General features: G+C 39.2%; 1 protein-coding gene across 1 annotated transcript in view; it reads right to left on the bottom strand.

Annotated features, from left to right (window-relative positions):
- The window catches only part of ARHGAP18 (Rho GTPase activating protein 18), an 80620-nt gene extending 62381 nt beyond the window's left edge, over window positions 1-18239 (bottom strand). The window contains exon 1 of the mRNA XM_015858567.3: window positions 17936-18239. Coding sequence (XP_015714053.2) covers window positions 17936-17979 — 44 coding nt within the window. The 5' untranslated portion in view covers window positions 17980-18239. The remainder of the gene's footprint in view (window positions 1-17935) is intronic.
- Window positions 18240-18683: the final 444 nt, after the last annotated feature.

Raw genomic sequence — 18683 nt, 5'->3', positions numbered from 1 at the left:
GGATGGGTACCACAGCTTCTTTGGGCAGCCTGTGCCACTGCCTCACCACCCTCCAAGTAAAGAATTTCCTCATATCAACTAATCCAAATTTCCCCTCTTTTAGTTTAAAACCATTCTCCCTTGCCCTATCACTATCCACCCAAGTAAAAAGCCAGTCTCCCTCCTGATTATAAATTTATATTAAGTACTGGAAGGACTGAGCATGCATTTGTTTAACATCTGCTTTTTAATTCTCTCCTCAAAACATTTTTTTTTTCCTTTTTTTCCAACACTGATTCTTTTTTATTTCCAGGTCATGGTTGATTTTTCACATTCAGTGTTTCTGATGATACATCAATTACCAGCAGGTAGAAACACAACCTATTGAGAAGCACTGGTTTGAGGAAATCATAGCAGATAAGCTTATGATTCCAAATTCACTGACTGACTTCAATGGCCTTACATGGATATATTCTCACTGAGCTATAGAGTTCTTCTTGGAAGCAACACTAGAGTGTTCAGACAAGGAATGCAGGGCTGCAGCAAATGGACAACTATCCTTCAGGACTTGCAAAGTAGATTTGCAACAACCTGGTGCAGGAGATAATGCTAATCCCTGGCATTACCTACTGTAAAAGTTGTTCAAACCAATTTTAAACCAAACAGAAAATCCCTCAGCCAGCTCACTGCATTTCCATTGTCCAGATTATTTTTCCAGGGCTCCAGCTAGCAGCCAGAGATGGCAAGAAACAGAAAGAACAGAAAGTTTTTTGTGCATTGTAAGATGACATTGAACACTTGCTAAGCTTTATACTTGGTGTTGTACTCCACTACATGAAGACACACACATCTGAGTAGTGTTCTGCAGCCATTAATAACTGATGTTAGCAGCACTATGGGAAAGAATATATAGTATAGGAAAGAATATTATATGTGCAGGGTATGATTTTGCTGCTTAACCCTTGATGACTACATCCATGCAAGTGTTTTTAGGCTCTGCTCAAAGGCTGTCAAATGTTCACTTTTAGCTAGTAAAATCATCTGTCTTATATTATCCATCTTTAGAACATAAAGATGAATCATGCTCTAGAACTATCTGCTTCTTTCCATGGACAAGGAAGATAAACTTGATGATGTAGGTAACACACAGATGTCCACATCTGTCAGATAAGCTCTACTTTTAATGTTTTTATGTTACCTGTGAAAAGACATAACTTGCGATAGTAATAGTAATAGTAATAGTCTCGTGCGGGTTGGAAGGGACCTTAGAGATCATCGAGTCCAACTCCCGGGATTCGACCCTCTGTGCTGCAAAGTGGCACTTCTACCACTTGCACCACAGGGGGGATTCGAACCCCAGGTCCTGGTGTTGCAAGGCGGCATTCCTACCACTTGCGCCACCGGGGCACACTATGTTCAGTTAAAATGTGCACCATATGGCATATAAAACATGGAGTGTTCAGTACTTTGGAATGTACAGTACCAGTATGTAGGAAGTGGTTTAGACCAGCTTAGCTACCCCTGAATAGAAAAGATAGGGATGAAGTCACGCACTTGTATGATGAAAGCAAACTCACATACAGAAAGCTGGTAATATTCTTGCTAGCCAGCACGTAAGGGACTTTTCTTACAGCCTGATCCTTCAAGCTATTATGTATGGATCCTGTATTCAAATTTTAATAGGATTTTTAATGGACAAATATGTCCACTACTACCAGAACACTGCTCGATAAGTGAAGGACTTATTCTGTAAGCAACGCAGAATTGTCACAGAAGCAACTAAAAAGACACAATCAGAGGTAGGAGAAATAACCCCTCCAGGCTCACTACAAGTAGTGCTGGCCTTCCCCCTCACTGCCCTTCACACACAGATCTGAGCAGATGACTTGTTCCAAGCCTTAGCAAAAAGAAGAAAAAAAAAGAAGGGAAAAAAAAAAAAAAAAGAAAGAAAAGGGAGCACTTCTCACCTTCCGTTCTTTTCCTGCAAGTTACTCTAAAATGTATCTGGTGCACTCTGGTGGCTGCTTTAGTAATTCTTTATTTGAGGAGTGCAGAAGGTGAAATAGTAATTACTGAGACTGTTTCTGAGATTATCCAAAGCTTTATAAGCACATGAGTTTGTTTATTCCAGTTTCTTCAGTTTGATTTTTCTCGAATGAAACCCCCTGAAGAAATTCAGGTCACACCCACCACTGCCCATCTGTTTACCTTGCAGAAATCACAGGGAGTTTTGACTGTACAAGGTTCTCATCTTGCCTGCTTTAATGTTTTTGCTCGTGGTCAGACAGCTGTTCCATTTTACCCAGAGGTATATCAGTTTTAGTAGTAGTAATTTATTCATGTTTATTTACTATGTGACCTTGCACAGTTCTCATCCATGCTTGCATCCCTTTCTCTGTCCACACGTTGAGGTTAACAATATCGAGCTCTTTGTGAAGATTATTCACCATACTGTGAATTGCATTTAAAAGTACTGAAAGTACAATATATTACTTCTTGTTGCTTTACTATGATGATTTTCTTTTGGCATCTGATTTAATAGGGATTAAAAAAGGCATAATAGCATTGTTTTCTGTATCCAAGAGCACAGACAACAAATGATAAACCTTGTACACTTTACCCTGTCTCCACAGGAGGAGTAGGTCTGTTGGGAAAAACCTAATACTATGCCCAAAGTTTCACACCACTTTGGGAAAGTTAGCATTAACTGGGGAGGTGGTAGAGGTATTTTCACTGGTGACTCTGAGTGCCTTCTTTCTTTTGAACTAGTTTTGATACAATTCTAGTTTTTCACACTATTACCTCACATGTACCTCTAATTGTGAGAAGAGTGTATTTTTAAAATAAAGTTATCTTAGTCTTTCTTAATTCTCTCACAGTGTCTTAGATGTGACACAGGTAGACACTGTCCTAGCGTATGAAAATGAAATAAACATAGAACTCTGGAGCACAGCATCCAATGTTCCTGATCAATCCATTCTTACATTTATATGAAGCAGCTCTATAATACTTCAAAAAGTTTTTCTGAGTTAAACACACTACATGCTTGCTATTCTGACAGAGATCTTCCATCATCTTCCTTATCATTTTTTTTTAACATCTGTTCCAATTTGAATAAATGTTCCCTGAGCATAAGGGTCTTGAACTCTATAGAACAACTGTACACTATCACAAACACATTGCTGTGGAGAACATTTGCTCTTCTCGTGGCTGTGGCACTGGAGCTTACATTTCTCCTAACACTGCTTTCAACACAGCTGCACACGATGCAGTTTGAACAGATTTGCTGACCAGTTTGCACATCAAAGCGTGCATAGGAAGGTCATTCGGAGAGCTCTTGTTAGGGATACCTGCTGACTTTCTGTCCTGAGTTTGCTGTTGTACAAATGGCAGAATACCTGGTTTTATTCTCTTGGACAGTGTAAGTGACACTAAATCCACTGGGGACAGAGGAGTAGAGAAACTTCTCATAATCCAAAACTCCACCTCTCTTGTTTTTGCAGTCAAGTTTAGACTGCTATATCCAGCACTTCAGTGTAATTGAACAGACAAACCAACCAGTGCACAAGCTTCACCAAGTGAAACTGAGATGGTGGCAGCAAGTGAAAGCCACATCCTGAAACCAAAACCTGTAAACAGCATGACTTGCTGTGTTAACAATCAGGCTGTGCCTCATTCAGCATCACAGTCTGTGTCAGTTACTTCCCTGAACCACTTCAGGCTATGTCACAGCGTGGGTCAGAACAGTTTCTTCACTCAACATCTGGCTAAGAAGCTGAAGCCAAGTATGTCCTTTACGTCAGCCTACTTTTTGACTCCGTGCTCTTCCTCTCACTATCTTTCTAATTTTGCTGCTGTCTGCAGAATTCATCACAGCTGAATCTGCAGTGCAGAAACATCTGGTGAAGCAAAATATATAACAGCAGTGCCAGAGAAGTTTTTGCTTTTTTTCTGTTTAGTCAGAAAAGCTCATGAAAATGATGACAAAATAAGCCAGAGTTACCCAGAAACGTGGCTGCTAGCTGACAACAAACCCTTCAGAACAACTAAGGAAATAATTGCCTGAGTCATCAGCTGCTTAAAAGAAAACCTTACTCTGCAAAGGCTTTTTAACTAGAGGCTGCCCAATAAAATGTCAAGTTAACCCAGAGGAAAGCATTTTTAGTTCTTCCTTATTGATTTGGAGAACAATAATAGTCATTTTGCATCATTCCTTTTGCACCCAAGACAAATAATCATAATTTTTAACACCTTTCCCTCCTCCTTGTTTAACACAGTGAAATCAAATTTCTGTTTATGGAATAACGCAAGCAGTGTATTTTCACTACTCTGAATTCAAAACAGTCTTCTGAATGCAACATGAATTTTAAAAACGGTTTACACCAACTCAGAACTGCATTTTCCAGAAATTTAGCTACAATTAAAAAGAAGGGCACCACCCTTCAGCTATATATGAAGTCCTAACTAGAGTTTGAGAAACCGGAGATTAATGGGACATCTCTTAAAACTATATCTTTAAGAGTCAGAGATAGAAACAGAAGGGAGTAAGAGCATTCCCCATATTCTTGCTTGCTGCAGCTTTCTTATCAGCTTCCCAGGCTTGTTTCTGTTATTTTTATGACAGCTTTTGCGTAAACCATCTTTAACAGCAATGTGTAGCACTTTTGATTTTGAATTAAAGGATAGGACATCTGCATTTAGAAATTACTTTCCTTTTCCAATAGCTTTCTTGTAACAAGGACTTGTCAAATTTTGAAGAAATTTGCAAACATAAACTGTAAGAATAAAAGTGATAATTTGTTTTGGATGTTTTCCTGATGCTTTTTGTTTGTCCTCCATAACTATTCAAAACATAACTCTTGTGCAGAACAAATACAAAGAAAATTGGTGTAAACACGTGAACACATGTGCAAGAAACTGTAACAAGAAATAAATATCTGAGGGCTGATTTGATTCTTTGTGGTTGAAAGCAGCCCATGCTAAATCTGAAAGAAATATCAGTCATAAAGCAAGAAACATAAAAGCTCAAAGTAATGTCATAGCTATACCTATACGTATCTACTGCTATATGTACCAAGCAATAACCTTCCAGTCCATAAGCATTTTTAGTCTGATGTATAGCCACATACATGCTACAAGTCATTTTAAAGAAAGCATCACATCTGTAGCCTCTATGGCCTCAGTCTTCACAGAGTACATCTGTGATGTTCACTGATAATTAAAGTTAGGAAATAATTTCTTGTGGCTAATGTGCACATATCTGTCTGCAGAGATTGTGACAGAGTTCTACCATGAAGCTCAGATGGATCTGTGGAAACACAAGGCAAGAATATGCTACCAGCGCTGTGTATTTTAGAAGCAATAGCTGGTGTTACAGAAGACTAATCTTAAAAGTTTGTCTATAGAGGGATATAATGCACGTAGTTCCTGCAGGAAAACCATAATATTTACAGTTCACTTGGAAAACATTCACAAAAAGTGGTATTTGGGTAATAGCAGTCAAATTTACTTTGATATAAATCAATACAGTATCTTGCTATTTAATAGCTCTCATAAGATACAGTAGTGTTCACCATATGTCAGCCAAAAAAAAAAAACATCCAACCACAAACAAAACCAAACCAGCATTGCACAGCATGCCAGGAGTGCGTGCTGCCTGTCAGGGGTTACACCACATCGCCAGCACAAGGGACTGCACACCTGGGGGACAGCTGTCACCAGAGCATGGGGCTCAGTGCCAGCAGCCCCCAGGCACCCACACCACTGCTGGATGCTTGGCAGATTATCAGTCCCTGTTAAGATTAAGATGGCTGCAAAAAACTTCCTTGCTTTTATCTGTTTCAAATATATATATATGTATATATTTTACAATCTTTAATATTGTGTTTTAGAAAGTAAGCATTTTCAATAATTTAAGGGGACTGATGGATTAATATATCCTCAATAAAAAGAGATTTGTCCCATGCGTGAGCATGCATGTAACAACGACATTTGGCAGAATGCATTACTTGCAAAGATACTTCTCATGCCATCAGCTCTGCCAGTCTTGAGGGAATTTAGCTGTTTCATTTAGGGAACGTTTTAGAAAACCACACATGGGGGCAGTCACCTGCAGGACCATCTCTCCAATTGCCACCTGCTGGCTGCCGTGCAAAGTTCCCACACCATGGATGGATCTCTGCTCCACAACAGTCTGCAAGTTGTTCAGAACTGTAATAGTGGCATTAACAAGTACTACGAAATCACATTCATGTCAGCTCAGCAGACTGGAGTAATCAGGTAAGGCTCATCGTTACCCATGTCGTTTGTGTTTTGCTTCTCTCTGGGCTGTCGAGTGTCATCTAGATTTAAGAGAACAAGCTACAAGGGTGAAGAATGAATCAGAAACATGGCAAAAACAGCACATACTTGACAGACAAACAAACAAGGCTCACATACCATCTCAATGTTTTCTCTCAACAGATGACTGTAAATGCAGGCATATAATCATCTGCTGTAGGAGAGTCTCATCCTCCCCCTGGCATTATCTGCTGCAACATTTGTTCAGGAAGACTTTAATCTGGCTCCCAGAAGGACCTCAGTGCCCTTCTTTCATCCTCTCAAGAGCAGCACTGGCCGCTCTGGAGCTGGATAGCTCTTCCATCTCTGCAGGTTTGTAAATTCTCTTCTGGGGAGAGAATTCACATTTGTAGGATGAACTGCTTTCTTTCTTTGAGTTTATAAAACATCTGTCATGTTTAAACTGCTTATTCATTGTTTTTCTGTTCATTGAGGATAACTTTACAACAATCAAACAAATTCCAATTCTGCTTTTGCCTTACATTTTTTTTGCTAGATCTCCATTTGAAACTCTGTAAGGATTTGCTTGCAATTCTCCCCCTGAAGCCTGCACTGAAATGACAGGAATACCAAGGGTTGGCTCCCTCTCACCTTTGTGCTCAGAAATTTCCCACTCAGGCTCATCACAGCAGTACCCACAGTTTCAGAGCACTTCCCAAAGGTATTGCTGAAAGATGCTTTCTCACTGGGTCCTTCTATACTTGGCCAATTTTACTCTTCCAAAACTGGTGAAGAAAAAAAAAAAAAAGCAGACCCCAGTGTAGATGAATTTTTTTCACTATTAAAATATTTATATCTAATTTAATGCCTCTACAGGCATTTAGCTGCCAATCCAAAGTGATGGTCTACTGTATCTGCAGCATGGCTTTAACTAATACAGCTACTGTAAATAAAACTTCACATTTCTCACTGATATATGCTGGTTTTCAAGTACACAAAAGCCCAGAATTCACAGAACTCACAGTATTTACAAAAATTACTCTTCAGACACTCAGCCTGAAGGCCACATGTCCATACACTACTTCTGGGGCTCCTGACCTGATCCTCAAATGTGTGCTGCCATGAATAAAAAGTTAAGGGGAAAAAGCTGCACATCTGCCAAAACCATTCTTTTGGCTTTTTCTTCTCCTGCTATTTTCTTCTCTCCAATTGCTTTGGGGCATCACTAAAAATACAAAATTGCTACACAAGATTATTGTTGCTTGTGAACAGATTTCAAGCTGAAGATCATTTCCTTTTCAGAGCCCCAGTTTGAAAGCAATCTATTTGTGGAAACATCGGGTTCTGCAATATTATCTATGCAAAGTGCATTTCATTACAGTAATCCCAGGAAGATGCTTTCACAAAGAATCTGCACAATGTATAATGTGTGCTGTAATCTATTACAGAATGTAGCCATAACAATCTTAAAAGTGCTAAGTGCTGCCTAAAATACTCATTACAGGGGTGAAAATAGAACTCTGGTTTACCAAATGACATAATTTCTTAGCTGCTAACAAGCTTTGAAACAGGAGTAACTTAAGGATGATGACATCCTGAACTGGGAATGCCAGCCTCCTGGGGCTTCAAACTGTGCTGGAGTCACTGGAGTTCCCTACACCGAACTGTTCAGTTCAGAATGTTGCAACTATTTTACCCAGCATAATTTCTCATTCTTTTGACTGTAGAAAATTACCTTAATGAAAAGCTAAGCTGATGCTTTAAAATGAAACTTCATAACAACTGCCTTGCAAGGACACTAATGTCAAAATACAAGGCCTTAGTACAAGCTTTGCACTTCGAGCTACTCACAGTTGAGAATGAAAAGTGCAATAATGTTGAAATAAATGTTTATGTACCATTCTTCAATAGCAACACGGATAATACACAAAAAAACACCAGGAATGTAGCTACAAATCTAACAATGGCAATTTTTTGTACTGTACTTTGTGCATATCAGAAAGTCTTTTGAGCCACAAAAGTACATGCCAAACTCTTCTGGCATAACATTCTCTTACAAGTAAACAGTGCACACTAATAATAAAATAAGTACTAGTCTAAATCACACATTCAGACCACAGCTGCTGCTAAGAGGATGGATGATTGTTCCCAGCAACCAAACAAATCATAATGGAAGCTGTGTTTATGATAAGCAATATTAATATTTAAATTGCATTGAATATCATTTCTCACTCAGGGCTCGTACAGGTAATCCTAGCAATTTTTCTACTGGCTTCTGTAATTACAGCAGCAAATTAAAAATAAAGAAAATATTAAGAGGCAGGGAAGGCAGGCCGCAGATGAAGCCTAGGCCTTAAGCAAGTAAGATGCAAAACTTGGAGTGAAAAAAAAAAAGTTATCCCAGTGGACTGTTTACTGTGCCTTAGAGTGCAAAAACTAAGGGGAATTGATTATAACCAAGATGAAAAAACAGATCCCAAACAGACAGAAGGTGGTGGCATTTCCCATGAAGTGTCATTATGCTTGTCACAGGATGCTGTGTAGACTAAAAGCTTGCAGAGGTCTGAGGTGAGACCAGAGAAGTTAGAGGAAAATAAATCCACGAACTATTACCAAACCTGTGGGAAGAAATCTGGCTCAGGATCTTCCTGGTAGCATATGGCTGCAAGCTGGCAAAAGCACTGTGTGCCTGCACTGCTTTACAACTCCGTAAAGGAAATAAGCACTAACAGGACACCACGCTGATGGACTTTTAGTCCAATCCAGAACAGCTACTTTTGTGTTCACATAGACTATAAATAAAAATGATTCTGGTTCCTTGCAGCAATGAAAGTAGTGTAAATGTGTATGAGCAACAAAAAGTACAGATTATGGTGCAGTATATACCGCTGTAGTAAAAAAAACCCCACACCGTTATGACACTGCATTATCTTAAAAATTAAATCAGTTTAATATTTGATTTTGCTGTTGTTGTTTTTTGTTTGTTTTAAGGAACACTTTAAAAAGTGAATTACCATAAACCTATCACAGATACAATTTTCTCATCAGATTTTAAAGCACCCCTATTCAAGGAAATCTAGATCACATTTAATCTGCTTTGGTCACAAAAAAACTCCAGGAATTCAGCTCACAGTCTGGATCCCAACAACTGCAGTTTGGCCTGCTCCAGAGATGAAGCAATTCTTCAATTCCAACAGCTGTAGCTGAAACATTTTAAACACAGAATAACATTGATGGTGCACTTATCTGCAGAACACAGTCCCGTTTCTCAAGTGCAAGCCAAGTTTTTACCTCAGGGGAGACGTTCAGTGCTACCTTTATTCAGTGAATTATGTATTAGCAAAGTAAACCTGTATTTAAATTTCAATGCAGCATTTTAGTCGAGTGAAACTGTTGTATTTAAGCCCTGATTGGGAACGTAAATATAAAAAATGTCAATGGAACAACACCAAAAAAGGATGCCCTTTGCAACAATCTGAACTTAAGAGTGATGTTTTGAGTTAAACAATTACAACTGCCAAATGACTTTTGCAAGAGCAAAACACAGTAATACTAAGAATTCCTCTCTATTGAAGACCTTCTAGAAAAAAAATAAATAAACTCCATTATCACTATGCAAAGTCAGTACATATCAGACTTCACATCTCTCTGACAACTGCATTCAGACACATACCCAGAGTTGCTTGTACTGATGCACATCAACTGTCCTACTGACTGTTTGGCTCTGGAGTTATGTTAGAGACAAGTACATTCTTGGGTTCCAGCTCTACTTCAAATGAACTGTATATCCTTCAGACTAAACTACAGCAGATAGTACAAATAAAGGAAACTCTCTTGAGAATACTCACAAGAACTGACCTGTTTAAAGATGATATTAAATACACTTTACACATGAGGACTTTATTATAAGCAGAGTATTGTATATTTTGTTTCCTTCCATTTTATCTCTGAAAATTTGACAAGTATTTATACATCCTTCAATGTCATAAAAATGCCTGTAATATTTAATTCTATGTATTAGAGCTTCTAATATTTGAATTTTGCCCCATCCATTTATATTTGCACATAAAGTCTCATCACTGGAGGCAGCTAGTATGAAAGAGCAAGCAGAACCCAGTGATTTGCTAGGCTAACAATCTTAGCATGACTATTACCAGAGTGTGTCCTCTAAATTACAACCTTGTGTATATATAGACTACAATACCAGTAATTAATAAGAAGCCCAGCCTCTGCACATTTGATCCATAGCATGTTCCAGCCATGGATATCACTGTGTTCAAACACAAAGAATTCTGTTTTTCACAGCGTATACATGCTAGAAAGAGCAGACAACAGAGTAAGATAATTCAGTCTTTTCAGTCCTGGTATTAGGAATACCTTGTTTTTTTTCACTTCTATTATATGTTTCCTCAAATCAATTGTGCAAATCAGAGCAAAACAGTTCTCAGACTGACATTGACATAATTCTTTCCAGTGTCTTAGTGGGAGTAATATCCTCAGCATGACCTGCAGCACAAATACACAGCACCGGGTAACAGTGAACGCTAACTGGTCACCTTCATTGCTCCCTGTCAATATGCCCATCACTACTCTAACTTTTAAGGAGTTCACCTGAAACTATAATTAAGTATTTTGGAGGCTCCTCAATTTTTAGTTTCTTTTCTTTTCTGGAGAGATATAAGATTACCTGCCTGACCCGAAACATGGCTTTTATTTTCTCTCCTCTGTCCATGCCTGCACTTTATTTTGTTCCCAAGCTAAACTCAGAAAGCATCCATAAAGAGGGACATGATGATCTTCAGGCAATATTTTCTCATCTCACAACTACCACCAATCACTCTTCTGCACACCACTGACACAAAAAGAGATTTTTATAAAAATACTATCTACTGAGTGTTCATTTATATGTTACATTTTAACATTACAAACATCCCATCTTCTGTTTTCAATAAATAATTGGTCAGTTGACAATTTTTATTATTTTTTTTAATTGCCAGTACCAGATGTATTTAATATATGAGCATTAAAACAGACACCAGTAAAATCACTGACAATCTATCCTGAGATTCAGTGTCCTCACCACACTGACACAGATCAGTTTATCTTCAGCCTTCAGCTAAGTGCCCCAGCAATGCAAAGCTCAGGATGTACCTGAGGCAAACACAGCCCAGTGGCAGGAAATCAGCAGCTGGCAGGAACTGCAGAGATGTCAGCAACTCCTGTCCAGTTGCACCACTGGTCTTCTACCTTCAGAAGCTTCAGAACCTGAGGTAAACCCTTAGATGGATAGCAACATGAAGCCAGAACCATTAAAATGGTGTCTCTGCATTGGCTCTAGAGGCACCTTGAAAGAAAATATAATACCCTATACAGTTCTGAAGTCTACTCTATACAGGACAACAGGATTTATCTCCCCTTTAGTAAATTGAAATTGACCTTGTACCTTGCCAGGTGAAAGAATACAATGTAAACTGCCAGCATCACAGACTGCAGAAGGGATTTAGCGTATACAAGGGAGTTCACTGCCTGCAAAACGCTCTTGAAGTTCTGAAAGACACTTCCAATTGACATTTACACAAGCACATCTGCTCTGTCCTCATTTCATCCCATAACACAGAAAGTCTTCCCAGATCCCATGTGCAGCAAGTGCTTATACATGCTTTCCAATGCTTTTCCAATGATTGCTTCCAAATAACTTCTTACCCCATATCACTTTCAACACAGATATGTTCTAATATCTTAAATGTAAATAATAACTTATATTCTCTACATTTTGATGAGTGCCATTTATTAGTTAGTTATGGCAATGGTCACCTCTGTTTTCTTTCTATTTTGTTTCTTCCAGTTGTTATTGACAATGTGGGGCATGTCACACAGCAGACAGTACACTCCTTCTCTGGAGAACAAAAGCTAAGGGCAGATTTTTTGCTGCAGATAATTCAAAAGATTATCACACAACCCAATCCTTAAATTTTATTAGAAATTGATCTCTTAACTGAATTAACTACCCACAGCAGGTTTTTATCCAAATTAAGTTTACTTCTGACATTTGCCTAGAGGCAGATGGCAGTCTTTAAAGATTACTGGAGATCTAAACCCTTTTCTCTCATATGTATAATTACAAATCAATAACGGGTCTCTAATTCATAGAGATCATGTGCTTTTCTCTGGCTATGGAATCTGTTGTCATTATGCCTAGATCTAATTGCATTTACTGTTGTAATAGCAAAATGTAATAATTCTCTAAGAGATTAAACTGTTGCAAGCATTGACCACCTAATATGGTACCATATACTTCCCTGCTATGAAAAGCAGAGAAAACCAAAACTGTTTATATAAAATTGAAAATTCCTTTAGAATAAATGCATGGAATACCAGCTCTTCTCCAGTACACATGCTTCACTGTAATTCCATGCCAGTAAGACATGGGGAGAAATCCCACAGCTTGCTTCCATGGCAGAGACTCATTCATCTAAGACAAACTGTAAGTGGCTCCCAAAAACATGATCTCCTAGTTATGAGGATGTTACCACAACTTTAAATGTCTTTCTGCACATGTATTTGCACATCTGAACAACCAGGAACACAATGGATGTCCTAACGCAGAAGTCAATGGCTTCACTTTTCCTCACAGAGGAAACCATAAGGAATGTGAAGTACAAAATAATGCACATTCCTTGCTCTTTAGAAGGCGAATTTCTTAGTCACAACAATCAGACATACTAACAACTGTTGAATTTTCATTACTCCTTAACAACTGTTAAATGTGTTTTACATAACAGAAAGCCAAAGAGAATACAAGAGGCATACTGCTACTCTTACTGTGCTAATTTGGTTTAGAATTCACAATTAGGTGTCTCACCTTCTTCCCACTGAACACTGCTTATACATACAACTTTGTTCCCTTTTTTGTCCACACCAAAGTATTACAGAAGAGTTACTGAAGTAATGAAATATTACACTCTTTATAATGGCTGCATGTCACTCCTTCCCAGAAATGTTCTATACAATTACAGTGCCAAACACCTACAGACAAATAATGTCAAGGATACATCTCTAACTACTTTAATGTTTACTTGTAGATTCTGATATTCAGTCACGCATAAGTCATATTCAGAAATTTGTTTTCTGAACAAAAATCAAAGAATTAACTTGTGCTATAGAACTGGCTATAGGGATTGCTTTGCACCTGTGAAAAGGAGGAGGGACTCTTCTCTAATTTCTGCCTGAGGTATAGAAAAGAAGAAAAACGTACGTGTAAGCAAGGGCAAGCAGGTCTGGTTCTCAGTATCTTGTGTATGCACATGCACATGCATTTCAACAATGAATAGCCTTTTGGTTTTGATGCAGGAATTACAGCAATGTCCATGCTGCCAGTAAACACTCCTGAGCATAGAGCAATAGAGAAGTTATTACTGCTCTATTTCCTAGCAGTATGAAAAGAGCCCATTTGCCCTTGCTGGTAGGGTCCTGCTGCAGGGCAGAGAGCAATAGCACCTCTTTGCCTTCCTACAGCAGCTGGCATGCCTGCTGAAAAGCTGAAATGGGGTTTCCTGAGCTCTGGGAATCGTCCCACTTTTATATAGTTTCTGAGATGCACTGCACACAGCTGGAAGGGCAAATACTAAATGCAAACAAAAAAGTGCCTTTAGTCAAAGCTATCCTAAAAGTACTCACCACTGTATTGTACAAGTTTAATAGAATGAAAATAGCTGGATGGGCACTCCTAACTCAGTTTCAGAATTTTCTGCCAATTGTCGCGTATTGGTTAGAAAGTAGTTTAAACTATTTCAAAATACATTTATTTTATTTATTTATTTTGAGTCAAATATATGACGAGAGCTGATAAAGATGCAACCATCTTTAGTCAAAACGAGTAGAATTAACTACTTGAAAGTATAAAATGGGGAATTCAATTTTATATGTGTTACTCTGTGCTTGACAGTGCCCAAGTCTTTCAAAATACTCTGAATGAATGGATATTTTGAGATGCAGAAGTAAATAGAAAAATGAAGTAAAGTACAACAAATACATCTTTACCAAATTAGTACAGGTTTTGGTATCAAAATAACTTAATTGATTTAAAAGGGATACACAACTAATTTAACCTTTATGTACTTCACTAGTACATTTGATATTGTACCACAAAAGGAACATAATTACATTTACAGTTACACTAACAAGAGAGCAATGTAAGTTTATAAACTGGGGAAAGAATTAGCTGGAAAAAAAAGATAGTATTGAATGGAAAAATGAGTTGACAGGTTGAGGAAGAGAAGTCTTCCTATTACAGCTTCTCAAGGTTCCTTCTCACTAGCCATGTTTCTATTTAATATATTCATTAATAACTTTAGCACAAAAAGAAGAATTTGAAGTTTGCTGATAGCATGAAATTACGAATACTAATTTAGAGAAAGTCCAGACTGTTTTACAGGGGGAAAGAAAAAAAGGATGAATAGAAGGATTGGAAAAGATGATCCATATGGTTGTATTTAATCTGTTACTGTTGCTGCTGTTTGTGAGTACACATAGAAACCTGAGATGAGAAGAAATGCATAGGAACTTCCCATTGATAACTGCATGTTTAAAGATAGAAATCCATTAATCTTACTATTTAGGAGTGAAGTGTTAGGATATCCATCATGGCCTAATAGAATCAGTACATTTCTGAATAAGTCATTCCACAGGGAAACACTTTGTCTAAGTATGGTTGGCATGGACAATGAACAAAGCAGTCCAGTTGTAACAACTACAACTTCAATCTCTAAGCAGGAGGAAGATCACCCCCTCCTCTATGCTCCTTCTCAGCTAGTCCCTTACAGCCAAACAAGGTGCTGGAGCAGCAGGAACACCCCATCAGCACACTGTCCCAGTGTCCCTTCTGAAGTATTTTCCAGGCCCACCAGAAATGTCCCCAGGCAAGATCCAGTTCATTGACCACATCTTGAGCCACACACACCCAGATCATGAATTTTAAAGAAGCAGATTAAGTCCATACTGCTATTAAAACCCAGTGAGACCTCCTGGTGAGCGTAAAGCTGTTGCAATCAGGGGAAGGGAGGAAGATGAGACAGACAGAACTATTTTATTCACTGGCCAACTATTTTGAAATACAAAAACTGCACATATCACAGGGGTCTCACAACCATATATAATAATGTTTTATTTGTTGCTGTTTCAAGTAACAATCTTGCTGTATTTTGTGTGGCATTTCCAAAACAGCACATCAGGCCTGGTGCAGCTCTTTCCCACCCGTGTAGCTTAATTATTTCCATTTTCTAAAATGGAAACTGTGCCTAACATAAACACACTCAATTCAAATTTCTGCAATACAGTTTACTGTGGAATATCCTTGGCGGCACTGAATGCCACCTTCTCCCTGATGAATGTCTTACATTCATGGGTCCACGTCTTTGTCTTCAGTTTGTGGTGCTTGGTGCTGTGCTCCAGAGCTGTTCTATCTGCCACTGTCCCCTTTGTCTGTTGTCCTCAGGAATCACTGCTCAGCTCATTTTTGTACAACATTATGCTTTCCCACATTGTGCTATCTTTTTCCATGTGGAGATAACTACATTTGCTCATAAACAGTATATTTTAGAATGATTTCTTCAGCTGATTCATTCCCATTAAGCGAGCCTGCATTTATTTCACTGAAACCAATCAGAAGTTTATGGACAAGCTGAATGGGAATTTTGCTGTTGACTTATATGGGTACAGAGTCATCCTCTAAAACAGATAATGAGTCAATGTTTGTAAGACACCAAGAACTGCTACCTGACTTCTCTTCACAAGTATGAGCATTCTATTTCAATCTATTTGCTTCTGATTTCCAGAAAGGGCATTTTCCAGAACAGCTGCATAGTAACCAAGGGTGTAATATTCTTCCTTTATCTTTGCAATCCTGCTTTTGGAAATTATGTCAAATTAAAAGGGAAGAAATATTCATTCGATTCCCACATTTCTGCCAGCTGTGCAAGTCCTACAGTAACCTCATTGTAACAACTGTTTGGACTGCCCAACATACTATTTTATTGGCGTGCTCTCATCTTGTCACACACTGCATTCTTCTGAATTTCTTAAGTACAGTCCTTCACACCCAAATATCTTTTCCTTGTGACATATTAGCATAACATTTATTGACTTAACAGCAGAAGAACTTTAAAATCCAATTCATGAACCTGGTCTTTCTGGTATTTATACAGATTAAGAGTAGGACAGCTGACCAAGCACCTTATCATTTATGTGCATGCTGCACTCCTGAGAAAAAGGGACAGTGCTGATGATAAGCATTTTTCCCAGCACAACAGCTGCCTATCAATTCTTAACTCATCAGCAGAGCCTAATTTTTTGTTTCCTTGCTGTTAAGTGATTTTTAACTATTTCTATTCTCATGTAAATTAAAACTATATTTCATAGCTAATTAGAAATGTACTAAAATGGTTTAATCAGAGCTCATAACAATTTCATGGAAATGTCAGATAATTTCATGCTTCTTCTCTTTCCTACATCACAATTTTCAGTGTTCATTGCTATCTTACTGCTCACTCTCTAAGGGAGGTGCAGAATAAAGGACAATATGATGCTCAATAGCAGGTCAGTGTCTGACCAGAGCAGACTGCAATACTCAGGATCTATCTGTCACGATCTGGTGATGTGGATGGACAAAAACATACTACTCTGCTAAAATTAAGCTGCATTTTAAGCCTGAGCTCACAACCAATTACCTTTTCCTGTTCTGCTCCAAATGAAAATACAAGTTCTCTCCACTGAGAGAACACCTCTCGACTTCAAGAACACCTTTTGCTTCTTTACATCCCTTCAGGTACTGCTGCTATTCACCTCTCCAGTGACACTCAGTAAAACACTTATCCTCCTATTCAGATTTGACAAATGGAAACTTACCTAACTCACTAACTCACAGGGTGTGTAGGCAATGATTTCTCATTCTCCAGTTCCTTCCACATTTACCCAGAGAAGGAGCAGAGGCATAAACCTCCACAGACCAATTTAGTTAGAGCTGTGGTTTCAGTTGAGCTTACAGAACAGGCTGGATAGTTTTAACAACTGAATGTCCTGTTGGGATAATAACTTCAAAACCTGGTGACACTACATGCCTCTACAATCAATGCTAAATTGCTATCATTTTAATAACTGGTTAATAGCTTCTACAGACTGCATATATTCCAGGAACAAACTCTAAAACTACACTGATAAAAAGTTATAGTAAAATTGGTTGTTCCCTCCCTCCCCACACACTTATTGGAACGTTTATTTTCACTTATTGGAATAGTTTCCTAACTTGGGCAAACACTGAACTAATTAAATCCATGCACAGAGCCAGTGCACTTCACATTAATATGCTACACAAAAGTAACCCTGCTTTTACAGACCGGATTTCTGACTTAGTCCACACTCCCTCCTGCTACACTTTCTTCATCTTTTCTATTAAGTCTTTGGAAGCCGCTTAAGCATCTGTGCACACGAGAACAATTTTGATTGCCGCCATCGAAGTGGTACATCACCGGGACATGGCACTTCCTCGCTTCCTGCACACTTCACACAGAAATTGCCGCACCGACGTGATAAATCCTAATAAGAACAGACGAAACCCACTTCCAACCGCCTGCTCGCAATTTCTCCCCCTACTTTCTAGGGCAGAGCCGGAGGTCACCCATACCTGAGGTGCAGGTAATGCACCAGCTTCGTCACCACCGTCACCATCTTCCCGGGTCACCTTCCCCGCCGCAGCGCTCCAGGGCTCCTGCAAGCGCCGCTTCAGCTCTGCCCGCTCCCGGGGCTACTCTGCGGGAAGACCCGCCCGCACAGGGGGGGGATGCCACCTCCTGCGGGGCAGCCGCGCCCCGGCCCCCGCCCCGGCCCGCCTCTCCACCGCCTCGCCCGGGGCTCGACCCCGCCTACGGTGTGTCTGGAAGAGGCGATACCAGCAGCTGCTGCGAGGGCTGCTGGGCTGGAGAAGATACACCTAATGGAGAAGGGGGGCGAGTGAGGGTCTGGGGAAATGCTTTGAACTGCTTCGACCTTTTCTTTGCAGGTGAAGAGATGATTTGCTGATGGAGTGTAAGCGCCTGAGCAGGGAGATCTCTAGAAGCAGAGGATTCTTTAATCTTTCAGGCAGAGGCATTACCAGAGCTGAAGGACTGAAGCAGTAACGAGATACGTACAAGCTGGGAACAATGAAACACATCTTTTGGATTATAGTGAGAGTGATGGAACACTGAAACAATTTATGGAAAGTGATAAGGCATTTTGGATCTCTTCAAATATCATGACGGGATAACTTCCCTATAAGAATAGAATTGTAGAATGGTTTTGGTTGGGAAGGACCTTAAATATCATCCAGCCCCAACCCCCCACCGTGGCTGACCCCACCAGCTCAGGCTGCCCAGGGCCCCATCCAACCTGAC

Source organism: Coturnix japonica, chromosome 3 (genome assembly GCF_054131305.1).
Source record: "Coturnix japonica strain WE chromosome 3, WE-NBRP24, whole genome shotgun sequence".
NCBI classification, from domain to species: Eukaryota; Metazoa; Chordata; class Aves; order Galliformes; family Phasianidae; genus Coturnix; species Coturnix japonica.
This window is presented reverse-complemented; position numbering and strand designations above follow the sequence as displayed.